The 25,283-nt window shown below is 48.7% G+C and overlaps 1 protein-coding gene across 1 annotated transcript in view; it reads left to right on the top strand.

Annotated features, from left to right (window-relative positions):
* ATP8A2 (ATPase phospholipid transporting 8A2) overlaps window positions 1–25,283 on the top strand; it is a 333,778-nt gene that overhangs the window by 165,715 nt on the left and 142,780 nt on the right. Inside the window, exon 25 of the mRNA XM_038762117.1 lies at window positions 2,559–2,731. Coding sequence (XP_038618045.1) covers window positions 2,559–2,731 — 173 coding nt within the window. The remainder of the gene's footprint in view (window positions 1–2,558; window positions 2,732–25,283) is intronic.

Genomic DNA, 25,283 nt, shown 5'->3' with positions numbered 1-25,283 from the left:
GCGCACCGCGTTTTATATAGCAAGCGCCAGGGCGATACAACAGAAGCCCGGCCGGAGCAAGGTGTCCAGCGGCGAGGATCTGTTCCCTCGGGCCACGTGCTCGGCAGCGGGGCCTGCCCGTTGGAGGGGAGAAGTCCTGCCGAGATGTGTCATGTCCTGATTGTCTGTTGATGTCGCTTGGCAGAGGAGCGGGGGGGATTTGGGGCCGTGGGTGGTGTTGCTCACAGCTAGCCCTTTCTGGCTGGCCGCCCCCATCTTCAGGGGGAGCAGTTGATAGAACTGGGGATCCTGTTTGCTTCAGGTGGCTGCAATCTTCCGTGGCCGTTTGCCCGGCCCGCAGCTGCCGCACACACACACACAGAGAATGTTTTTACGGCCTCCCTTGACTATTCCTCTTTCAGGAATGTTAGTGTTTTCATTTGCTGTTTGGATTAGTCCGAGAACGGCTGCTCTCCCGCAGGTCGTAGAGCCTCGCCCGGTGTCTGCCAGACGAGTCCCGAGAGCGCTCCGGTTCCTGGATGAGGCAGGGGAGCGCCGAAAAACGAACCGGGCCGGGGACTGGAAGGGGGCCGCCCGCTTTCCCCGGAAGGGTTAGGAAATGGCACAGTTTCAAGGAAGGGGGTTATGGAGGTTCTCGGCATCCGGGACCTGTTCATTTCCACTTTAATAATGGGGTTCTCTACTCGCAGCCGACATCACTGTCCGTTCTGGGCCGAGGACCGGACGGTATACAACCAGCTCCCCCAACCAGCCTTTTCCGAAGCCTGTTGTTAGCCAGTCTTTTAGACTGTGAGCCCACTGTTGGGTAGGGACTGTCTCTATGTGTTGCCAATCTGTACTTCCCAAGCGCTTAGTACAGTGCTCTGCACATAGTAAGCGCTCAATAAATACGATTGATTGATTGTTGTTGTTGAGAAGGAGAGTGGATGCGGTGAGAGAAAAGAACCAGGTTGTGCGTTTGCACTGGTAGCCGAGTCCGAAATGAGTCCCCGTGGGAGGAGAGGTTCTGTGTCTTTTGAACGCATTTCATAAACACTGTAATTCGCATTTATTTAGACTCTGATTATGTGTAACTTAATACCCTAAGAGTTGAATTTACTTGGCGGAGGGCAATGAGGTACTGCCTTGTGTGCTGCACTAATGAGCTTAATGCTGGCTAAGTTTTTTAGCCTGAGCCAAAAGTTTCTTTTCTGATTTGGGGCTATGATGATGATGATGATCCTCCCCATCTTACCTCCTTCCCTTCCCCACAGCACCTGTATATATGTATATATTTGTACATATTTATTACTCTGTGCATATCTATTCTATTTATTTTATTTTTGTTAGTATGTTTGGTTTTGTTCTCTGTCTCCCACTTTTAGACTGTGAGCCCACTGTTGGGTAGGGACTGTCTCTATATGTTGCCAACTTGGACTTCCCAAGCGCTTCGTACAGTGCTCTGCACACAGTAAGCGCTCAATAAATACGATTGATGATGATAAATATCAATATGATACAGGCAGGACCCCTATTGATTTGAAGGTGACTATCCTAGGGCTAAGTTTAGTACCTCTTCCTTCCCCCCACCCCAACTCCTCTCATCCTCCGCCTCAGTATTACGGGCATTTGCTCAAAAGAAAACCAACTGAAGATAGTGGGAAATGAAGGGAGCCCCTCTAGCTTGGAGATGGTTTTGCCCATGAGGTTTCGGCAGAACCTTCTGAGCCACACATCTTCTAAACTGCGAGCCCGCTGTTGGGTAGGGACCGTCTGTATATGTTGCCAACTTGGACTTCCCAAGCGCTTAGTACAGTGCTCTGCACACAGTGAGCGCTCAGTAAATACGATTGAATGAACACCTAGCCACATCCTCAAGAAGGTGGGTGAAGAGTCGGTCCCGAGGGATTTTGAAAGAATGACTTGAGTATTCCTGCAGCTGGGAGCGATCTCTCACATTCATCCCCATTTTATGGCTAAAGGGACCACGGACACTTGGAATGTGGTCCCCTTGATTCCTTTCTGTCTGTCCCGAACCCAGAATGGACCCTGACACCCGGATACCCAGGGAACACCCTGGGCGACCGTGGGTAGCATGATCACGGAGGCGGGGATGGGGCGATTCTAAGTTGGAAGCGTTGAGCAGGAATCGACGGCGAGCAGGAAACGTGTCGACCGATTCTGTTGTATCGTACTCCCCTGAGCTCTTAAAACAGCGCTCTGCACACAGTAAGCGCTCAATAAATATCACTGATTCATTCATTCAGTCAGTCAGTCGTATTTATTGAGCGCTTACTGTGGGCAGAGCACTGCACTAAGCGCTTGGGAAGTAAAAGCTGGCAACACAATTTGACAGCGTTGCTTCTGAGAGGATTTGCAGTTTCATGGGTGACATCAAGGAGCTGGTAAACTGAGAGATGAGAAGCGACAAGAGACAGACCAAGAGGGAACCTGAAGAGCTCCAGTCACTTCAACTCTTTATCGGCAAACCCAGCCGGCCGAAGACCCGGGATTCTCTCTCCTGGTGTGATGAAACGGGGAAAAGGTTTTTGACTTGTGTTTTTTTTCCCACTTCTCAGGCTACAAGAGCGGCATTGACTCAGCACTGTACAAGCCTCGGCGACTCGCTGGGGAAGGAGAATGACATCGCCCTGATCATCGACGGCCAGACCCTGAAGTACGCGCTGTCGTTTGAAGTGAGGCAGAGCTTTCTGGATCTGGCGCTGTCCTGTAAAGCAGTCATCTGCTGCAGGTAGGATGGCCCTGATGTTAGCGCAGGCTCGCTGTGGGGCCTGCACTACTGAGACCGGTTCCGGGTGCTCTGGTGTAGAAAACACATGAGGGCATTCGCGACCGACAAATCAGAGGAGATGAAAAGAATGGCCTGTTCACGCTTCCTGTCTGTCCATTTTGTTTCTGGCTTGTCCCCTCCTCCATTTAGTCTCTTCCTCCTTCCCTCCCTCTTCCTCCCTCTCTCCTGAAACTTAGAATCACCCCCATCCGTCAACCTCTTGTCCACATGCGGGAGTTTGGAGATTGTGTTTGGGAGCGGGTCTGGTTTGTGAGCCGTCAGGTCAGGGCTGACCATCAGATTCCTGGAAGCCAGTTGGCCCAGCCTCGGCGACATGCTGGGAAGGTCGTGGTCGCGAAGCCTTTCTTAACCTCGTCCCCTCCATCCGCCTGCTGATCATCCTTCGTTTTCCCAAGTATTAGATTTACTACCATCTGAATGTTTACCTTGATAGACTGCAAGTATAGGGGGATGTGTTTTCATCTGTGTTGACCAAGCGGGAATGCAAGTCAGCTATCTTGGGGAGTCACTCAGCCGTGTGGAACGAAGCAGAAATAGCCTTCTCCTCCTCCCGCCTCTTCCCCCACCTCCCCCGTCGCCCTTCCTCCTCTGCCTCCCCTTCCAGAGCTGCCCTGCCACAAACCTTCCAGAAACTCTCTACAAGCTGAAGAGTTTGTGGCCCCCACCCCAATCCCTCCATCCGGATGCTAAGGGAGATCTAATAATAATAATGGCATTTATTAAGCTCTTACTATGTGCAAAGCACCGTTCTAAGCGCTGGAGAGGTTACAAGGTGATCAGGTTGTCCCACAGGGGGCTCACAGTCTTAATCCCCATTTTACAGATGAGGTAACCGAGGCCCAGAGAAGTGAAGTGACTTGTCCAAAGTCACGCAGGTGACAATCGGTGGAGCCGGGATTTGAACCCATGATCTCTGAGTCCAAAGCCCGGGCTCTTTCCACTGAGCCACGCTAAAGCAGGAGTAAGCGGCTCGCGCCCCCCTCACACCAATCCCCCAACACCCCCTTCCCGTCCGTCAGCTCCCTCCAGCCAGAGGCTCTGACCTCACACCTGCCAGTCTGAGCAGGCAGCGGAGAGTTCATCCGCTGTGGCAGCTCCCTTTGTGTGCCGGCCCTGAGACCAACCTTCAGCTGTCACTCCCCGGCAGCTCCCGATTCCCAGCCGGGATGCTGGGTGGTTGGCTCCGGCCTAGAGCTGGCGCCCCTCAAGCCCATCTGCCGACCATCCTCGGGCACACAAACCTGTGTGCAGGAGCAGAGGTGGTCCCCTGCCCTAGGGGTGCATTCATTCATCCACTCAATCGTATTTATTGAGCGCTTACTGTGTGCAGAGCTCTGTACTACGCGCTTGGGAAGTCCAAGTTGGCAACATATAAAGATGGTCCCTACCCAACAGTGGGCTCACAGTCTAGAAGGGGTTCCTCCTGAGACGTGACAGCAGCCACCCCCAAAAACTTGGTGCTGCGGGGGAGGAGGCCCCCCATTTATGTCCACCCTGCAGGGTAGCGTGGCTGGGTATCCGCCTTCCCAGCCGGATAACACAACTCCGGGGACTCCACCACAGAGCTGGCCTCGGCAGCAGGGCGCCCGATCAGGGTCCCCACTGCGGCAGTGTTGTGATAGACTGGGAGCAAGTGACTTCCAGAGGTTCCCATTCTCCTCCCCTCTCCGGGTGAGGAGGCGGGGTATTGCCGTAGCTAATCGGTAGCTGGTTACTGTGGTGAAAGCGCCTAGTACAGTGCTCTGCACACAGTAAGCGCTCAATAAATACGATTGAACGAATGAATGCATTGGGAACTACTCCATGGGTCACCCGGGGGAGGACATCATCCCCCGCCTCACAGCAGCAGAGAAGAATGAGGTCAAAAACGGCGGGTCCCGTGATCTCCTGCCCAATGTAGACTTCCAGGTTCTCTCACCGTCTCCTGGGGAATCTGCCCCCACCTCTTCAACCACCCCAGCAAGTGAGCGGTGGGCCGGGATTGAGTGCCGGGCGCCAGGGAGTTGTGGGGATGGAGGGTGGGCTGGTGGTTGAGCCCCTTCCTTCCTCTCCCCCTTGTCCCCCTCTCCATCCCCCCCATCTTACCTCCTTCCCTTCCCCACAGCACCTGTATATATGTATATATGTTTGTACATATTTTTTTTACTCTATTTATTTATTTTATTTGTACATATCTATTCTATTTATTTTATTTTGTTAGTATGTTTGGTTTTGTTCTCCGTCTCCCCCTTTTAGACTGTGAGCCCACTGTTGGGTAGGGACTGTCTCTATATGTTGCCAATTTGTACTTCCCAAGCGCTTAGTACAGTGCTCTGCACATAGTAAGCGCTCAATAAATACGATTGATGATGATGATGATGAAGCAGCGTGGCTCAATGGAAAAGAGCACGGGCTTTGGAGTCAGAGGTCATGGGTTCAAATCCCGGCTCCACCAATTGTCAGCTGTGTGACTTTGGGCAAGTCACTTCACTTCTCTGTGCCTGTTACCTCATCTGTAAAACGGGGATTAAGACTGTGAGCCCCCCATGGGACAACCTGATCACCTTGTAACCTCCCCAGCGCTTAGAACAGTGCTTTGCACATAGTAAGCGCTTAATAAATGCCATCATTATTATTATGATGATGATGGCTGGTCCTACACATTCCGCTGCCTCCCTGCCCCAATTTTCTCAGACAGTAGCTCTCTCCAAGGCCCCAGCTGGGCAAGGGGCGGCCGGGGCAGATCAGGACAGAGCGGAGCCGCCCCTCGAGCGCCTAGTCGGGTGGGCTGTCAGGGAGCGGTGGAGGTGACAGTGAGGGGGAGGAGTGGCAACCGCTCTGAAGGGGAGGCCTTCGAGCAGCCGGCACCCGCTCTGCTACCCCAGCCCTCCCCATCGTGCCCAAAGCGCTACATCTCAGGGCCGTCTGTGCCGGCCTAGTTTCTCCCTGGCTCCCCTGGGATGGCATCGGAGGGCGGAGAAGGAGAGCGACACATCCCCAGCTGCGACACCCACCTCAGCCCCTCAGGCCTCCGCGACGGGTCGCGTGGAGAGCAAGCGTGGACGGGGAGCCGGCGGGAGGGAAGGGAGGAGGTGGGGCCATCTCCTAACAGTCTCCCCTTTGTGTGGAAAGGCTCCAGCAGCTGGATAGGCATGGGCCCGGTGTGGGCGCTGCTCATTTATTCCCGACTAAATAAATGTGACACCAGAAATTCCGCGTCTTCCTCCCCGAGGCCAGAGTAATCTTGCGCGAGTCGACTCTCCTGTCCCGCCGGCCCTGGCGGTCAAGGAACCATCACCGTTAATTAAGAGCGGGATGAATAAGAGGGGGAGCCGTGTGGGAAAGCACACTCAACTGCACATGGAAGAGAAAAGTGATGTAACTTCAGAGGCTTAGGAAGGGAAACAGAAGTAAGTGGGCTTTGACTCTCAGGAGGAGGAGAGGAATGCCTTTAAGAGCCTTTAAGGCTCTACTGACCAGGTGCTTGACGCGCAAGGAAGAAAAACATTGGAGCGTTTTTTTTTCCCCCTCCCTCTCGGACTTTACGTGTCACGCAAGACCGTGCGTTTTCAGACTTCTCAGGAAGGAGCTCAAACTGTGATTGGCACAGCGAGAGGAAACTTCCAATTAAATAGTGTTGGTCTTCAAGCAGGAATATTAATGGAGAAGGGGGTCTGTTTTTCTTAACATGACGGTGTGCCGTTTACTGCTCTAGGAGGAGTTACTCTGGGATTCTCCGAGACCCGGGGCTTAACGTAACATAAATTCAGCGTAAGCTTTTGATCCTCTGCGGTGCACTTCAGATGCATTTACCAGTCAGTGACGTTTTGGAAAAAATGCTTAAGCCGGCCTCATTTGCTGAGCTTCAGAGAGAAACCGTGTTGGGCCCGATGGCCAGCTACAGTCTCTTAATGTGGTCCCCCGTGGCAGGTTTAGTTCAAAGACCAGATGACCCTGTTGGAAGTCGAGGGCTGGCGACCCTGAACTTGGCTAATAGGGTGGATGATAGATAGGGGAAAATGACCTACCTGGGAATATTACAGTAGTTTGCATGCAGCCCCCCAACTTGAATTGCTCAGATTTGAAATAATAATAATAATAATGGCATTTATTAAGGGCTTACTATGTGTAAAGCACTTTTCTAAGCACTGGGTAGGATACAAGGTGATCAGGTTGTCCCACGGGGGGCTCACAGTCTTCTTCCCCGTTTTACAGATGAGGGAACTGAGGCTCAGAGAAGGGAAGTGACTTGCCTAAGGTCACACGGCAGACACGTGGCGGAGCAGGGATTCGAATTCACGACCTCTGACTCCCAAGCCCGGGCTCTTTCCACTGGGCCATGCGGCTTCTCCTAAGGGCTGGCTTGGGGAGAGTCCCAGAGGCCTTTGTTCAAGTCGCTTTGAACGCATAAAGGGATGTGTCTCAGGCCCAGTTTGGGCCCGTCTTAACAACCCGTTTTGCTCCTGCAGCCTCTCGGAAGAATGCTGATAAATGGCATCGGGAGGTCTTTTTTTTTCAGCCGAGAGCTTCCCATCCTCTAAAAAATAGACCAGGCGGTTCCCCGAGTATCCCCAAGTTGCACTCCAGAGCGTGGGGGTGCAACTTCACCTCCAAGTTGACCGAATTCCTCAATCCCCGCATCTGAAACATGAGTTTATCAGGCCTACCAAAGACTAATCAAATAGTTGTATCTACTGAGCACTCACCATGTGCCAAGCGCTGTGCCAGGTGCTCGGGAGAGGATAAGGACAGGGCAAGAGTGGGATTCTGCTGGGCCTGGGAGGGCGTCTGGGGGAATCTTTGAGCCTTAATTTACCCGTACAGCGTTTCACAAGTATGTGACATGCTCACAGACCTTTGCCGCCGTACTTGCTGCCACCCGGGACCGCCGGGGCTGGATTTAGCCGGACCCCATCCTTTCCTGGCTTTTCCCAAGTACTCGGATTAACATCCCTCTGGGAGCCAAACATTCATTCATTCATTCAATCGTATTTATTGAGCGCTTACTGTGTGCAGAGCACTGTACTAAGCGCTTGGGAAGTACAAGTTGGCAACATATAGAGACGGTCCCGACCCAACAACGGGCTCACAGTCTAGAGAGCACGGCAGAGCACGGGCCTGTGAGTCGGAGGACTTAGGTTCTAATTCTAGCTCCTCCACTTGTCTGCTGTGTTACCTTGGGCAACTCACTTCACCTCCCTGTGCCTCAGTTACCTCATCTTTAAAATGGGGATTAACACTGTGAACCCCACGTGGCACAAAGCTTTTGTTCAGCCTGATCTTGTATCTACCCCGGTGCTACACAGTACCTAACCAATACCATAAAAAATTATCACTATTATACGAAAGGAACCACAGTGGGGACCCAGAGGTCTGGAGAAGTTTGAGAGTCATCGGTACAAGTTAAAGTTATTTTTTCGTTTGTTTGTTTTTAATTGGTGTATTGGCACCAGTGTGGCGATTGGGCTTATTGATTAATGAGCGCTCACTCCCAGCCTCAGCTCAGATGAGATCAAATCCAGGCTCCACCACTTAATAATAATAGTAATAATGGCATTTATTAAGTGCTTACTATGTGCAAAGCACTGTTCTAAGCGCTGGTAAGGTTACAAGATGATCAGGTTGTCCCACGGGGGGCTCACAGTCTTAACCCCCATTTTACAGATGAGGTATGGCGAAATGACCGTCTAAGTAGGTGTGTGAATAGGTGTGTATCTGGTTTGTCGGATTAGTGAGTCTATTCTGGGAGATGTCTTGCTCTGGTCTTGTCTGCAGTGTGTATAAATATACATATTTAATACTATCAGCAAATATAGCCTGGCTGCTGCTTACTCTTTGAAAAGCTTAAAAGCACGGCCTATATCTAAATCGTTCCAGCTTATCAGTCGGTGTCGTTTTATGAGTTTTCTGGTGCACTGAGGAGATGAAAGCCTCCCGGTAAGTATGTAAACCAGCGCCGGTTTGTTCAATAAATGATTCCCTATCCTGTCCTCCCTGTTTCCTGCGGTCGAAAGCGACCTCGGGCCTTGTGCCGCGGCGGGGAGCTGCCCTTTCCGAGGACAGCGTCCTTTCTGGGAACGCGGAGTCGGACTTGGACGTAGGGAGTTGGGGGGCCGGTAATTGAGGGCAGGGCTTTCGCCTCTCGAGTATGGTCTGTGGCTTTGCAAAATTACTGTTTATAGATAACCTCTGAAGAATGATCCGTTTTTCATACATCAAAGTTAGTGGAAATGCCTGCGGTCCCTTAACGAGTTCAAAGCGACTAAAGGTTACATTCTCTCGGAGGTGATGTTAATGGACCGCAAGAATTGTGCCTCTGCTAAAACGGGCTTGATTTATGGTGCTGGGGTCCCCGGCGGAGTCGGGGAGGGAAGGAAAACACCATACTAGATCTTTCAACTGGACGCCTGATAAAGAACTTGGAAAACCATCATTTATTTCTCCGGAAATGTTTATGCTTCTGCCCTTCAGGGGAGGTTCAGAGATAAACACTTGTAAACACCCTGCGATACTGCGGGGATAAACAGAGGAATGGGGAAAAGGCCGTCTGCTCAGCACACGTTTTTTTGAAAACAGGTTCGTTCTCCTTCAGGAGAGGAAGCCACTCATATCAGGCCCCCCCTGACTGAGGCTTCTTTGCAGCATGGAAGGGTACTTCAACTTGTTCCTTTTTTAATAATAATAATAATAATAATGATGATGGCACTTATTAAGCGCTTACTATGTGCAAAGCCCCGTTCTAAGCGCCGGGGAGGTTACAAGGTGATCAGGTTGTCCCACGGGGGGCTCACAGTCTTCATCCCCATTTTACAGATGAGGGAACTGAGGCCCAGAGCAGTGAAGTGACTTGCCCAAAGTCACACAGCTGACCAGTGGCGGAGCCGGGATTTGAACCCATGACTTCTGACTCCAAAGCCCGGGCTTTTTCCATTGAGCCACGCTGCTTCCCTTTTAAAATGTTTTGTGGTATATGTCAAGTGCTTAGTATATGTCAAGCACCGTTCTAAGTGCTGGGACACAAGTTAATCGGGTCAGACACAGTTCCTGTCCCAAATAGGACTCAGTGAATATGAATTCCCATTTTGAGGTTGAGGAAACTGAGGCACAGAGAAGTTAAATGATTTGTGCTCTGCACACAGTAAGCGCTCAATAAGTACGATTGATGATGATGATGATGACTGAGCTTGCATTCACCACACAATCACATCTAATGTGAGCTGGCACTAGACATTGGATTTTCCCCCCAACAATTGTCCCTCACAAATGGAATAAAAAAAAAGAAATAAGAACACTTGTCCCAGGCACATAGAACCAAATACTACCTCCTTTCCTTCTACTTTCTGAGTCCCTCTAGACTGTAGCTTTGTTGTGGGCTGGGAATGAGTGTTTATTGTTGTATTGTACTCTCCCAAGCACTTAATACAGGGCTGTGCACACAGTAAGGCCTTAATAAATACAATTGACTGGCTGAATTTATGGATAACAACAATAATGATAGTATTAAGTACTTTGTGCAAAGCACTGTTCTATATATGTATATATGTTTGTACATATTTATTACTCTATTTTACTTGTACATATCTATTCTATTTATTTTATTTTGTTAATATGTTTGGTTTTGTTCTCTGTCTCCCCCTTCTAGACTGTGAGCCCACTGTTGGGTAGGGACCGTCTCTATATGTTGCCAACTTGGACTTCCCAAGTGCTTAGTACAGTGCTCTGCACACAGTAAGCGCTCAATAAATACGATTGATTGATTGATTGTCAAAGGTCACAAAGAAAGCAGTCGGCAGAACTGGGATTAGAATACAGGTCCTCTGACTCCCAGCCCAGGCTGTTGCCACTAGGTCACACTGCATCAGCAGAAAAAGTCCGGGGAGGGTCGTAGCTGCCACGCTGCTTGAATGGTAGCGTTCATGCAAGTGAGAGGGGGCTGATAAAGGAAGGAATAAAAGCCAGGACCCCTGTCCGAGGCATCCTTCGGCCCGGGAGTTTGGCGGAGGATTCGGTTAACCTCAGCTGACGTGACGTGAGAAGTGTAGTATTAATCCTGCTGGTTTGGTAGCCTCCATATCGGTAGGGGTTCTGACCTCAACTTGCACTTCCCAAGCGCTTAGTACAGTGCTCTGCACACAGTAAGCGCTCAATAAATACGACTGAATGAATGAATGAATGAATGCCCTTCATTTTGCTATGAAACAGCCCCCTTTTAGACTGTGAGCCCACTGTTGGGTAGGGACTGTCTCTATATGTTACCAACTTGTACTTCCCAAGCACTTAGTACAGTGCTCTGCACACAGTAAGTGCTCAATAAATATGATTGATGATGATGATGGTCTACCTGTGACTCAGAACAAGTAGATAGGCCTCAGATGGGCTCTGGGAGTCCGAGGACAGACCTCTAATCGGCGAGGTCCATATAATAGTAATAATAATGGCATTTATTAAGCACTTACTATGTGCAGTGCACTGTTCTAAGCGCTGGGGAGGTTACAAGGTGATCAGGTTGTCCCCCGGGGGGCTCACAGTCTTAATCCACATTTTACAGATGAGGGAACTGAGGCCCAGAGAAGTGAAGTGACTTGCCCAAAGTCACACAGCTGACAGTTGGCGGAGCCGGGATTTGAACCCATGACCTCTGACTCCAAAAGCCGTGTTCTTTCCACTGAGCCACGCTGCTTCTCCTGTCTGCCGGTGTTTGAGGAGGAAACAGTGGGATTGCAGGATTTGGAGCTCCCTCCTGCATGGCTGCAAGATCATCTGGGCGCCTCTCCCTAGTTAGTTGAGGGTGGAAACGAAAGGGAGAGGACATTCTGACCTTGGCTGGGTCACTCACTCACTCACTCACTCAATCAGATTTATTGAGCGCTTACTGTGTGCAGAGCACTGTACTAAGCGCTTGGGAAGTCCAAGTCGGCAACATATAGAGACGGTCCCTACCCGACAACGGGCTCACGGTCTAGAAGGGGGAGACGGACGACAAAACAAAACATGTGGACGGGTGTCAGGTCATCGGAATAAATAGAAATAAAGCTAGATGCACATCATTAATAAAATAAATGGAATAGTCAATATGTACAAGTCAAATAAATAGTGATAAATCTGTACAAACATATACCCTTCCCAGACTGAGCGCCCTCCTTCCTCTCCCCCTCCTCCCCCTCCCCATCCCCTCCGCCTTACCTCCTTCCCCTCCCCACAGCACCTGTATATATGTTTGTACATTTATTACTCTGTTAATTTTGCTTGTACATATTTATTCTATTTATTTTATTTGGTTTCTATGTTTTGTTTTGTTGTCCATCTCCCCCTTCTAGACTGCGAGCCTGCTGTTGGGGAGCGACCGTCTATCTGTTGCCGACTTGTACTTCCCAAGCGCTTAGTCCAGTGCTCTGCACACAGTAAGCGCTCAATAAATACGATTGATTGATTGATTGACCGTCTCTGTTGCCGACTTGTACTTCCCAAGCGCTTAGTACAGTGCTCTGTACACAGTAAGTGCTCAATAAATACGACTGACTGACTGAATGAATGAATGAATGCCCGGTTTGGTATTTTCCCAGTTCCATTTATTGCCTTCTAGGCCTGTGAGTAAGCCTGTGAACCAAAGATAGGCTAAGTCTCTGAAAGCCCAAATGGCCCAGCTTTGCAAAGCTGTGTTTTTGTTTTGAGTTTTATGATTGGTGACTTCCAAGCTTGATTGCCGCTGTAATCTGCCGAGCTTTGCGGGGATCGGCATAGAGAGGAGAGAGAGGAATGAGGGAAGGAGGGACAGGGGAAAGAGCCGCCTGCGGAATGGTCTGGCCTCTGCTTATCTTTGTCTATCAGTCGATCAATCAATCGTCTTTATTGAGCGCTTACTGTGTGCAGAGCACTGTACTAAGCGCTTGGGAAGTACAAGTTGGCAACACAGAGAGACGGTCCCCACCCAGCAGTGGGCTCACAGTCTAGCTTCCTGAATTCCGAGCGGATCCAAAGCCTCACCGTCTTCAGTGGTTTTGGTACCCAAGAGCCAGCAACTTCAGCAAGAAACAGGGCAAAAAAAACAAACAGAAATAAATCATTCTGGTTACCTGTGCTTAGCACAGTGCACTTCACTCACTAGGTGAGCAAAATATACTATTACCGCTACTACCTGCCTGTGTCCCTTCCCCATCAGGAAACCGGGAATCGGCAGCCGCTCTTTTCTTAAAACGGTGGCCTGCTCCGAAGCCGTCCTGCGTTAGTTAGCTGTGCTTTAACCCCCCGAAGACCAAGACAAATACCACAGCTGGAGAATAATCCTCTGACAAACATATGCTCCTCAAGGCAAGACCATCTGTCAATCCTTGTTCCCTTTGCCTAGATTGTATTTGCTTTAGCTGTTGAACTTAGGCTTGGAAACGCTGGAGCACATGTCCTCTCAAATTGGACAAAGAATACACTAAACCCCGGCTGTTTACAGAAGATCTTATCCAGCCAGCTTCTTATCCCCATTTTACCCGGCCACTTGAATTGAATTTTATCAGAACGTGTCTGAATGGGTTCACTTTTTCTCTCCCACTTGAATTGAATTTTATCAGAACGTGTCTGAATGAGTTCACTCTTTCTCTCCCACCCCTGCCCCCATGGTAGCACAGCAGAGGTATAATCATCATCTTCATTCATTCAATCGTATTTATTGAGCGCTTACTGTGTGCAGAGCACTTTATTAAGCGCACATCAATGAGCTGTATTAAGCGCTTACTGTGTGCAGAGCACTGTACTAAGCGCACATCAATCAGTTTTATTTATTAAGCGCTTAACGTGTGCAGAGCACTGTACTAAGCACACATCAATCAGTTTTATTTATTAAGTGCTTAATGTGTGCAGGGCACCGTACAAAGGCTGGGGTGAATACAGCATAACAGAGTTGATAGACACTTTCCCTGCCCACAGCAAGCGTACAGTCTTGATGGGGAGAAAGGATGTTAGTATAAATAAATTACAGAAACAAATGCAAGTGCTGTGGGGCTAAGGGAGGGGTCAATCGCCATGTTCACATGACCAAGCAGAGCTAGGGTGGCCGGTGGTCTGTATTTATAGTGTCAGATAATCAGTTTTTCCACCGGTCTGTCCTCTGTCCGGGACAGATACGGCCCAGGACGCCCTTATTTTGGGCACCCGGGAACCCTCCGTCACAGCTCTTGCTGCTGAGAACCGTGAGTCAGATGTGACACCTATGCCTACTGGAACCTGGGAGGAAAACAGACGTGCACTGGAGCATACAGGACGGGGTGAGACGGGAAATAGGGTCACCCAAGAGAAACACTGTAGGGTTGGGTGGAGTCGGCCTCCTTCTGACATGGTGAGCGTGCGGTCAATACCCTACTCCACGTGGATGGCAGAACATGTGACATCGCCCGTGTCCGGTTTGCGGGAGGGCTGGCGGTCAGAGCTGTATGCAGGCCTCATCATAAACTGGATTTCACGTAAATCGGACGTGACAGTGGTGAGCACAAGCTTAACTTTGATATGAAAAATGTGAAAGGCTAAGTGGTGGATAAAGTTCCAAGACCTGAGAATTCAGAGTAAAGAGAGGATTGAGAGTTTGTGTCTTGGTGACTTTAAGGGTACCCTGGATTTGAGGATGTTTTACTCTGAAACTGTAGTAGATAGGCTCTTCTTGGAGTGTCTCCTTTACGTTTTCAGATCTTGGGAAATTGGACTGGATATCAGATGTCCTTGAGTGGTTCAGGGGCATAGGAGGAGCCTTTTTTTTTTAATCCTTAAGTCATATTAACGACTTTTAAGTAGTTATGCAATAAGTCCGATGTACACTGTAAATCCTCTCTGTTCAAGGAAATGCTGTGGCAGTGCTTCTTATTTGCCAATTTCTGAAGGCTGATTCTTTCTTCTCTTCCCTTTGAACTTCAAAGCCAAGGTCATAAACTTCAGCGCTTAGAACAGCGCTTTGCACATAGTAAGCGCTTAACAAATGCCTTCATTATTATTACAAGGGGAGAAGCTGTTAGCCAATTCCAGGGTCACGGCAGGAAATCCTACTGTACTGGAATCCATTGTCTTCTAATCCATTCGTCTCCCTCTCTCTGTTCTTCCCAGGGTAGGTGCTCTACTCTGTGGCAGCACTCTGCACACAGTAAGCGCTCAATAAATACAATTGAACGAATGAATGCTGATGTATTAATGGGGTTTGCCGTTGACTATTGGGTCATGGTAGCCTGCGTGGCGTCAGATGACTAGTGGGATATTTTTCAACTGGTCCGACCCCCTCCCCTTGTGTGAGGGGTGTGTGAGTGCGTGCAGGAAAAGGATGCTGTCCAGTCTTAGTGGGTGTTGTCAGTGGGCCTCTGGGAGGGACCGTGTCTCCTAGCATGTACAGCAGGACTGTGACATTCTGTGGGGAAATGCTCACGTGTGTGCCTGAGTCCCTCTGAGCTTGTTGAGAGTGACTTCCTCAAGGCCAAGGGGAGAACCATGCAGAGTTAGTGGCTTCACCCGACCCCAAACATGTCTGAGGCTCATCACCGCCCGTGTCTGAGGCCGGCCCTTGGGCCTGGCTCGAGCTTTGGGCCCAGAGGAGACCCTTGGCTCAGGACAGGCCGATCCGGTAGCAGATAGCTCAGCCGGGCCTGCTGGCATCCCATGAGAGGACTCATTTGAGTGTCAGGGCTTCCCTGCATCCCCCATCCTTGACTACGGATCCGGTAGCCCCGGACGGGAAAACTCCACGTTAGCAGGGGTCGGCCCAGTCCCATGTGGAGTCAGGATGCTGGATTAAACGAACTCTTCCACCACGGGTGTGGCTGATTTCAGGGAGGCCTGAGAAGCAGTGTGACCTAGTGGATAGAAAACAGGCCCGGGAATCAGGAGGACCTGGGTTCTAATCCTGACTCTGCCACTTGCTTGCCGGGCGACCTTGGGGAAGTCACTTAGCTCCTCTGTGCCTTAACTCCCTCATCTGTAAAATAGGGATTAAGACCGCGAGCTCTCGGTGGGACAGGGACTGTGTCCAACCCGGTTACCTTGTATCTGCCCCAGTGCTTAGACCAGTGCCTGGCACATAGTAAGTCCTTAATAAATACCATCATGATTATGATTATTACTTCTCTCGGTCTCGGTTACCTCATCCGTAAAGTGGGAATTACGACTGGGAGCCCGATGTGGGACACGGACTGTGTCCAACCTGATTAGCTTGTATTAGGCTTAGTAAATACTAAGTACATACAGCACATAGCTCTTAAATATCAGGAGGGAAAAAAGGTCAAAGGCTACGCCCTGAGGCAGCTGTTGAGCTGGGGCTCAGAGGAGCCTAGCAGCCTGGTTATTTAGCCCCCCAGCCCCTCCATCCTCATCAGGAAGCTGGGAGATTTGAGGCCAAAGAAGAGCGCTGTATATAAGTACCAAGTAGTACCAGGGGTCTGTGGAACGGGCAGCCCTTCCAGAGGGATCCGGCCAGTCATTTGTCAGAAAAACTCCTCCGCATTAGCTGAGATCTGTTGCTGTTATTTCTTGCAAATCCACGTGGCCCACCTGCGGGGCTGAGGGAGAAAGGAGCAAAGCACATTTTGTACCCAGACCAACGTTAGGGGTTGCCAGAATCACGGAGCGGTCTCCATTTCCAAGTTCCAGGCGGCCCTTTGGCCCGGTCCTTCCCGCTTCCTGGTGGGGGAGAGAGGCAGGATTTGTTGCTCTCTGCCCCATGGGGCGTGACTGTTCATTCATTCATTCGTTCAATCGTATTTATTGAGCGCTTACTGTGTGCAAAGCACTGTACTAAGCGCTTGGGAACTCCAAGTTGGCAACATATAGAGACAGTCCCTACCCAACAGCAGGCTCACAGTCTAGAAGTGGGAGACAGACAACAAACTGTTCCTACCTCCTTCATCTCCCTCTTCCATTGGTCCCCAGGCAGTTTTAGTTGCTTCTTCTGCAGTCTAGGAGTTGTGGGCAGGGAGTGTGCCTGTTTATTGTTACATTGTTCTCTCCCAAGCACTCAGCACAGTGTTCTTCACACAGTAAGGGCTCAAGAGATACGACTGAATGAACGAAAGGACTGGGAGTTCTCGCTGCAGCGCGCCGGAGCTAAATGATATGAGGCACCTGCTTGGGGGTGTCGGGGGTGAGAGTCCATTGAATGTAGAAGACAGTCCCTGCTTGCTGGGTATGTAAAGTCTAATGGGGGAGTGTGGGAGCCATGAAATTATTTGCAGTGTATGGGGGTGAAAGAACGAGGCGAGCATCTATAGGACGTTCGGCCAGGGAAATAAGAAAATGAGTGTAAATTAAGGTTCCTCGAGGTATATGTAAGGGCTAGGGATAGATGCCTGAACAAATCTGAGGAAGGTTGTTGAGTGGATGAAATTAGGGAAGGAGAAGCGTTAATCATCATCATGTCATATTTATTGAGCGCTCAATGTGTGCAGAGCATTGTACAAAGCGCTTGGGAAGTACAAGTTGGCAACATATAGAGACAGTCCCTACCCAGCAGTGGACTCACAGTCTAAAAGGGGGAGACAGAGAACAAAACCAAACATACTAACAAAATAAAATAAATAGAATAGATATGTACAAGTAAAATAAATAAATAAATAGAGTAATAAATGTGTACAAACATATATACATATATACAGGTGCTGTGGGGAAGGGAAGGAGGTGAGATGGGGGGGATGGAGAGGGGGACGAGGGGGTAATCAGGGGAGGCCTTCAGGGAGAGGGGTACATGTGGCGCTGCATCCTACACTGCTCTGCTGCTCTCTCTCAACCGCCACCAATCCCCTTCCCCCCGGTCCAGCTGAGTTATTTCGGATTGCCATTGGAAGTAACCGCGTACTCAGCTGTCTGCAAGTCAGTCAATTGTATTTATTGAGCATTTACTGTGTGCAGAGCACTGTAATAATAATAATAATGATGGCATGTGTTAAGCGCTTCCTATGTGCAAAGCACTGTTCTAAGCGCTGGGGAGGTGACAAGGTGATCAGGTTGTCCCACGGGGGGCTCACAGTCTTCATCCCCATTTTACAGATGAGGGAACTGAGGCCCAGAGAAGTTAAGCGACTTGCCCAAGGTCACACAGCTGGCAAGTGGCGGAGCCGGGATTTGAACCCGTGACCTCTGACTCCAAAGCCCTTGCTCTTTCCACTGAGCCACGCTGCTTCTCTGCTTCTCTGTACTAATCGCTTGGGAGAACACACTATAACAGAAACATTCTCTGCCCACAATGAGCTTAGAGTTTAGAGGGAGAGACAGACAAATAAACAAATTACAGATCTGCACGGCCACCGAGAGTGCGGGAGCGGGGTATTTTTCACCGGTGTAAGTTCCTTGAGGTCAGGGAATGGGACTACCAATTCCGTTGTACTCTACTCTCCCAGATGCCTAGTTCACACAGTAAGTGTTCGATAAATATCCCCGATCGAGTGATTGTTTGGGCGCATTCGGCCACTCCCTGGGGGTCTGTCAGTAGCAGAGAGGTCTCAGCGGGCAACGGCTCTTCCCCCGGCACAGACGAGGCCCACGCGGACCGGCCTCGGAGGGGACGCCCGAGTCCAAGGAGCCACTCCACACACAACACGCTCTGCCTGTGAAAATTGCCGGGCCATGAGCCGTGTAAAACCACGTCACAAGGCAGGAGCCAGGATACGTCCCCGACGGTGAACTGCAGGTTTAACAGTTAGGACGATCAGTCGGACGGTCCTGGGCCGGGGCCGACTCCGTCGGCTGTCCGGGAGCCGCCGAGAGAAGGCTCAAATGGAAACAGGAAGAATTTATGAATCGGTGGCAGCTCTCGGATGCAGTGCTGGCTCGGGGCCCTCCTGGCACTGGTCTAAACGCCACTCGAGGGCTCCTGGCTACGCCGAGCCTAAAGAAAAGCGGATTTCCTTCCGCGGCCTGACAAGTGGCGGTTTGTTCTTTCAGTTGACTGTTCGGGGTTTTCACAAAACTTCTGAAAACCCAGTCCTGGAAAATTCCTTTGAAAAGGCCGTTGTTATTATAAATAATATATTATAATAACATATTATCAATATAATGTGATGTATATTATCCATTTAAGGGCCAAGCGCTCTGAAGAGCTGGGGTAGATAAATGCTAATCAAATTGGACATAGTCCCTGCCTCACACCGGGCTCACACCGAATCCCCGTTCTAAAGATGAGGAAACTGAGGCCCAGAAAACCAAAGCGACTTCCCCAAGGTTACACAGCAGGAATCCGGCGGAAGTGGGATTAGAATCCAGGACTCCTGACTCCCTCTCCTTTGTCATCATCATCATCATCAATCGTATTTATTGAGCGCTTACTATGTGCAGAGCACTGTACCAAGCACTTGGGAAGTACAAATTGGCAACATATAGAGACAGTCCCTACCCAACAGTGGGCTCACAGTCTAAAAGGGGGAGACAGAGGACAAAACCAAACATACTAACAAAATAAAATAAATAGAATAGATATGTACAAATAAAATAAATAAATAAATAGAGTAATAAATATGTGCAAACATATATATATATATATATATATATATATATATATATACATGTGTCGTTTCCACTCGTCCACACTGCTCCTCTGTTTTTGGACAAGCTAGTGCCCGTATATATAGTTGTCCTTCCAACACAAAAAAGTTGCCAGTGATGGTGACAGTCACCTCTGCGTGTGAGCCTGAAAGGCCAGTTTGGGGCCCGGGGTCGTGATTCGACCCCCGTGCGGGGAGCGCACAATGGCTGGCCCTGCTTGGGCTGTCCGTTTGGCCGACTGGCACGTGAACTGTGACATTCTGTCCGAATTTGTCGGCAGATTGCGTGGGAGTGGTCGTAATTGGCCTTGCAGATTGGGGGAAATGGTTTTAAAGGTAGGAGAGAAGGTGGTCTTTGTCCTTCTCCTTTGGTTTAACCAGCACAGAGTTGAACTACGGACCGGGCGGACAAAGACAGCACAAAACTGTGAGCCGGGGAACCGGACATACTTGGGAAAGGAAGGAATAGAGCCAGTAACCATTTTTGGGGATTAAGTTGCTAACATTAAGCTTGATTTACTTTCCCTCGGTTTATCAGGAAGCCCCTTTGGATCACAGAGCTTGGAATGGAGACCAGGTTACAGCAGTAGCAGGAGGCTTGACATTTCATAAAAAAACCAAACAACTTTGAATTTGAGTGAACAGAAGTAAAGTGTTTGAAAATTCAGAGCTAAGCATGGATAGCAAATGGAATATGTCTCCGTAACTATAATCTGGGCAATTTTTCTTAAAAGGAATCGCAATTTCTCCACATGTAAGGAGGGGGGAAAAAAATCCTTGTTCGAAAACAGTTCACTGAGCCTTTTTTCTTCCTTCCCTTCTCTCTTCCCCTCCTCCCCACCTCATCACAGCGTCTCTTTCCATGCACGCATGTATACTCACGTTTGTACATGCATACTGATATAACTACACATGTGTCTCTGTAATTATAATCTGGGCAATTTTTCTGAAAAGGAATCACAATTTTTCCACATGTAAGGAGGGGGAAAAAGAATCCTTATTTGAAAACAGTTCACTGAGCCTTTTTTCTTCCTTCCCTTCTCTCTCCTCCTCCTCCCCACCTCATCACAGCGTCTCTTTCCACGCACGCATGTATACTCACGTTTGTACATGCGTACTGATATAACTACACATGTACATACTCCAACGTGCACATGTATTTACACAGCAGGCCCACATAGCTCCAGCTCTATTGATCAGCCCCTGAAGGCAGAAAACCTGAGCAGGATGAGCTGGTGTCCAGGGTTATTGTCTCTCTTCATTGGTCTTTGGCAGGGAAGGTCGTAAATTCATCTCACCTAACCCCCAAAACACGCCTGATTTTTTTGCGTCAGTCAGTCCCTGGGTGTAATAATAATAATAATAATTAATAATAATAATAATAATAATAATAATAGCAGCATTTATTAAGCTCTTACTATGTGCAAAGCACTGTTCTAAGCGCTAGGGAGGTTACAAGGTGATCAGGTTGCCCCACGGGGGACTCACAGTCTTAATCCCCATTTTACAGATGAGGTCACTGAGGCCCAGAGAAGTGAAGTGACTTGCCCAAAGTCACACAGCTGACAATGGGCGGAGCCGGGATTTGAACCCGACTCCAAAGTCCGGGCTCTTTCCACTGAGCCACGCTGCTTCTCTGACACAGTAGTCGACAAAGGAAGCACGTAAATTCCTCACTTCCCCCCGGGAGTCTTCCTCAATTATAACGACACCCTAGCTGTGTCACCCACCCTTAGCAATTCTGTATTTTATTCCTATCCTCAGCACTAATCCACCCATGAATATTTTTTTCTGTATTTGTGATTTAGTTATATATTCTATTATTTATTCAGCAATTTAATCCTGATAGTTGAATTAGTTCCTGCTGAACCCTTGCTTTTCCTCCTGCTCCCACTATTTTTGTCCATTTCCACTACACTCTTAGTTTCTTAAATTGAGAGAATAGGCATCTTGCTTCGGCTCTCTTCCAAACGTCACCTCTCACACGTGCGTATTTATACCCATCTTCAGTGTATAGGCAGAGTCAGTTTCTTTAGATTCCCCCACTTGGAAACATTTTTATACTTATCTCTCTCGTTAGAGTAGAAGCTCCTTGTGGGGTGTTACCTGCCAACAAGGAGCTTACAGTCTAGATGGGGAGACAGTTATATAAATTAGGGAAAAGTATGTAAGTGCTGTGGGGCTGAGGTCCGTGCCTAAGACACTTAGGTCCTAAATTAAAAAGTGCAGCCACTTTGGAATGAACCTGCATCCCGGTCTCCGGCCCGGTGTCATCGCGCACGTGGCGAGGCGGGAAAGGCTGCTAAGCATTCCCAGGAACGGGGTTCGCCGAGAGGGCTCTGGGTAGGTCTTGGCCATTTTAATTTCCTCCTTTCCTTTTCATTTTTTATGAAGCACTTAAAATGGGGAGAAAAAAGGAAACAAGATCTTATGGAAGTGCCTGGACGTTGATGAAACAGATGGCAACAAGCCCCCGTTGCATGGTTTTGTTGCAAAAATGTGTTAGTAGATTTGTGTCATTGGGGCCCCCAGTTTGCTGGGGGGGTTTAGATGGTCTGTGGGGAGACTTTATTACTGGCCATCCCGCCGCCAGGTAGGGGATGTGCTGGTTTTTGTGTGGTCGTACTCCAAGGCCCGTGGCTGGGGTGCTTATCTCTGGCCTTCAGGATGCTCGTGTCAGTGGTACACACAAGGGATTGTATAGAGAGATGATGCTCTTTGGGTGCCCACTCAGGGCTCCCCCGGCATCTGTTTTCACGCCACGGCTGGGATGGAGCGTCTCTGGGGAATCGGGGAAGGTTTTCCTGCAGCCCGTGCCTGGCTGGGTGGAAGGCAAAGCGGTTGTCGCGTGTAGGGATAGAGGTCACGGCACTGGTTTCCCAACTGTGGTTCTAACGGTGACAATAATAATCCTAATGATGGCATTTATTAAGCACTTACTATGTGCTTTTAGACTGTGAGCCCACTGTTGGGTAGGGACTGTCTCTATATGTTGCCAACTTGTACTTCCCAAGTGCTTAGTACAGTGCTCTGCACAGAGTAAGCACTCAATAAATACGATTGATTGATTACATGCAAAGCACTGTTCTAAACTGTGGGGAGGTTACAAGGTGATGAGGCTGTCCCACGGGGGGCTCACAGTCTTAATCCCCATTTGACAGATGAGGGAACTGAGGCCCAGAGAAGTTAGGTGACTTGCCCAAAGTCGCACAGCTGACAATTGGCAGAGTTGGGATCTGAACCCACGACCTCCGACTCCAAAGCCCGGGCTCTTTCCACCGAGCCGTGCTGCTTCCCACCTGTTCCAAGAGAACTGGGAGAACTTGGCTTTCTAGGCCAGGGGATCTGGTTCAAATCATCTTGCTGTCCTGCGTAGATTGTGTCCATCTGCTGTTATATTGTACTCTCCCAAGTGCTTGGCGTTGCACTGATAAAATGCCTTTTTCCCGGGAACTCAAGAATTCTTAGAGCTTCGTCAGATACCATCTCCTAGTATCCCTTTTTAGACTATGAGCCCACCTTTTAGACTGTGAGCCCACTGTTGGGTAGGGGCTGTCTCTATATGTTGCCAATTTGTACTTCCCAAGCGCTTAGTACAGTGCTCTGCACGTAGTAAGCGCTCAATAAATATGATTGATGATGATGATGATCCCTGATTGGTATGGAGTGGGATGGAATCCTTTTTTTATCATGTACATCATTATAATTTACGATTCCGTGCATTTGTATAAATATATCATTATCTTTATAATCGTTATTTTGCAGAAAGAGAAAGGGAGACCTAGGTGACTTCTGCATATATTTAGAATCATTATTTTACAGAAAGAGAAAGGTGACTTCTGCAGGGTAAAGCAGTTCGGTGGAGAACTGGGGTTAGAATCCAGGCATCCCAGAACCAGGCCTAAAGGTGTTTTTTGTCTATAAATTTCTAAGCGTTGAAAGCAACCGAAAGGATCTGGCTCTTCAAAAGTTGGCTACGCGCTCTTTGCTTTGCTGCAGTCTGCAGAAAGTTGAGCTGAAAGAGCGTGGGCCTGGGAATCAGGGGTTCTGGGTTCTCATCCCAGCTCTGCCAATTATCATCAATCGTCATCATCACTCGTATTTATTGAGCGCTTACTGTGTGCAGAGCACTGTACTAAGCACTTGGGAAGTACAGATTGGCAACATATAGAGACAGTCCCTACCCAACAGTGGGCTCACAGTCTGAAAGGGGACTTTTGCTTGCTGTGTGAGGTTGGGCAAGTCACTTAACTTCCCCTTGCCTCAGTTCCCTCGTCTGGAAAATGGGGCATTAATCCCCCTCCCTCCAACTTAATCCGTGAGCCCCGTGTGGGACGGGGACTGTGACCAACCTGCTAAATTAGGAGAAGCGGGGAACCCATTATGAGTAGCAGTTAGGAGAATTAGGAGAAGCAGCGTGGCTCAGTGGAAAGAGCACAGGCTTGAGTCGGACGTCGCGGGTTCTAATCATCGTCATCATCCTCAATCGTATTTATTGAGCGCTTACTATGTGCAGAGCACTGTACTAAGTGCTTGGGAAGTACAAGTTGGCAACATATAGAGACAGTCCCTACCCAACAGTGGGCTCACAGTGTAAAAGGGGGAGACAGAGAACAAAACCAAACATACTAACAAAATAAAATAAATAGAATAGATATGTACAAGTAAAATAAATAAATAAATAGAGTAATAAATATGTACAAACATATATACATATATACAGAATATAATCCCGGCTCCGCCAGTTGTCAACTGTGTGACTTTGGGCAAGTCACTTCAATCAATCAATCAATCAATCGTATTTATTGAGCGCTTACTGTGTGCAGAGCACTGTACTAAGCGCTTACTTCACTTCTCTGGGCCTCAGTTCCCTCATCTGGAAAATGGAGATGAAGCCTGTGAGCCCCACATGGGACAACCTGATTACCTTGTGTCTACCCCAGCGCTTAGAACAGGGCTTGACACATAGTAAGTGTTTAACAGACACCTTTAAAGAAAAAAAAAAAAACACCCAGTCTCCGAGTGCTTGCTTGGGCTGCAGCGGAGTCCGTGCCGCTTTCAGGGGGGCCTCATAATAATAATTATTATGATTATAATTATAATTATAATTATAATAATATTTTTTAAGCATCATGTGGTCGAGGGTCTGTTTTCTGTGTGCCCCTCACAGTCCTGTGCCGCATTCAGGGGGGCCTCATAATAATCATAATATTAATAATAATGGCATTTGTTAAGCATCATGTGGTCGAGGGTCTGTTCTCTTTGCGCCCCTCACAGTCCTGTTCCACACAAACTGAAAACTCCCCGGGCCAGAGTCAGCCGCCATCTGGAGCGGACTTCCCGAGAGGGAAGTTTTCCAGGTTCACACAGAGGCCTGTAATGCAGAATAAATTGTCGCAGCTCCTGAAGCAAAAGACACACATGGGATGTTTTTCTTCTTGATATTTCATGGGAACTGTAACTGTAGATGAGCCATAAAAAGTGGCTTCAGTAGGCTCCACTCCTTGCATTTACCCAAACCTGGTCTAAACAGGAGGACACAATTGCCTGGTGAGCATCCTTTCAGGCAGGCTGCCCCATTTTTTTTTATGGCACATGCTAAATAATAATAATAATAATAATAATAATAATAATGGTATTTATTAAGCGCTTACTATGTGCCATGCACTGTTCTAGCACGGCTCTAAACTCTAGGGTGGTTGCAAGTTAATCACTTGGGACGTAGTCCCTGTCCCATCTGGGGATCACAGTTGAAGTTGGAGAGAGAACGGGAATTGAATCAATCAATCATATTTATTGAGCGCTTGCTGTGTGCAGAGCACTGTACTAAGCACTTGGGAAGTACAAGTTGGCAACATATAGAGAGGGTCCCTACCCAGCAGTGGGCTCACAGTCTAGGAGGGGGAGACAGAGAACAAAACCAAACATATTAACAAAAGAAAATAAATAAAATAGAGATGTACAAGTAAAATAAATAGAGTAATAAATATGTACAAACATATGTACATATATACAGGATA

Source organism: Tachyglossus aculeatus, chromosome 20 (assembly GCF_015852505.1).
Source record: "Tachyglossus aculeatus isolate mTacAcu1 chromosome 20, mTacAcu1.pri, whole genome shotgun sequence".
In the NCBI taxonomy this organism is placed as follows: domain Eukaryota; kingdom Metazoa; phylum Chordata; class Mammalia; order Monotremata; family Tachyglossidae; genus Tachyglossus; species Tachyglossus aculeatus.
This window is presented reverse-complemented; position numbering and strand designations above follow the sequence as displayed.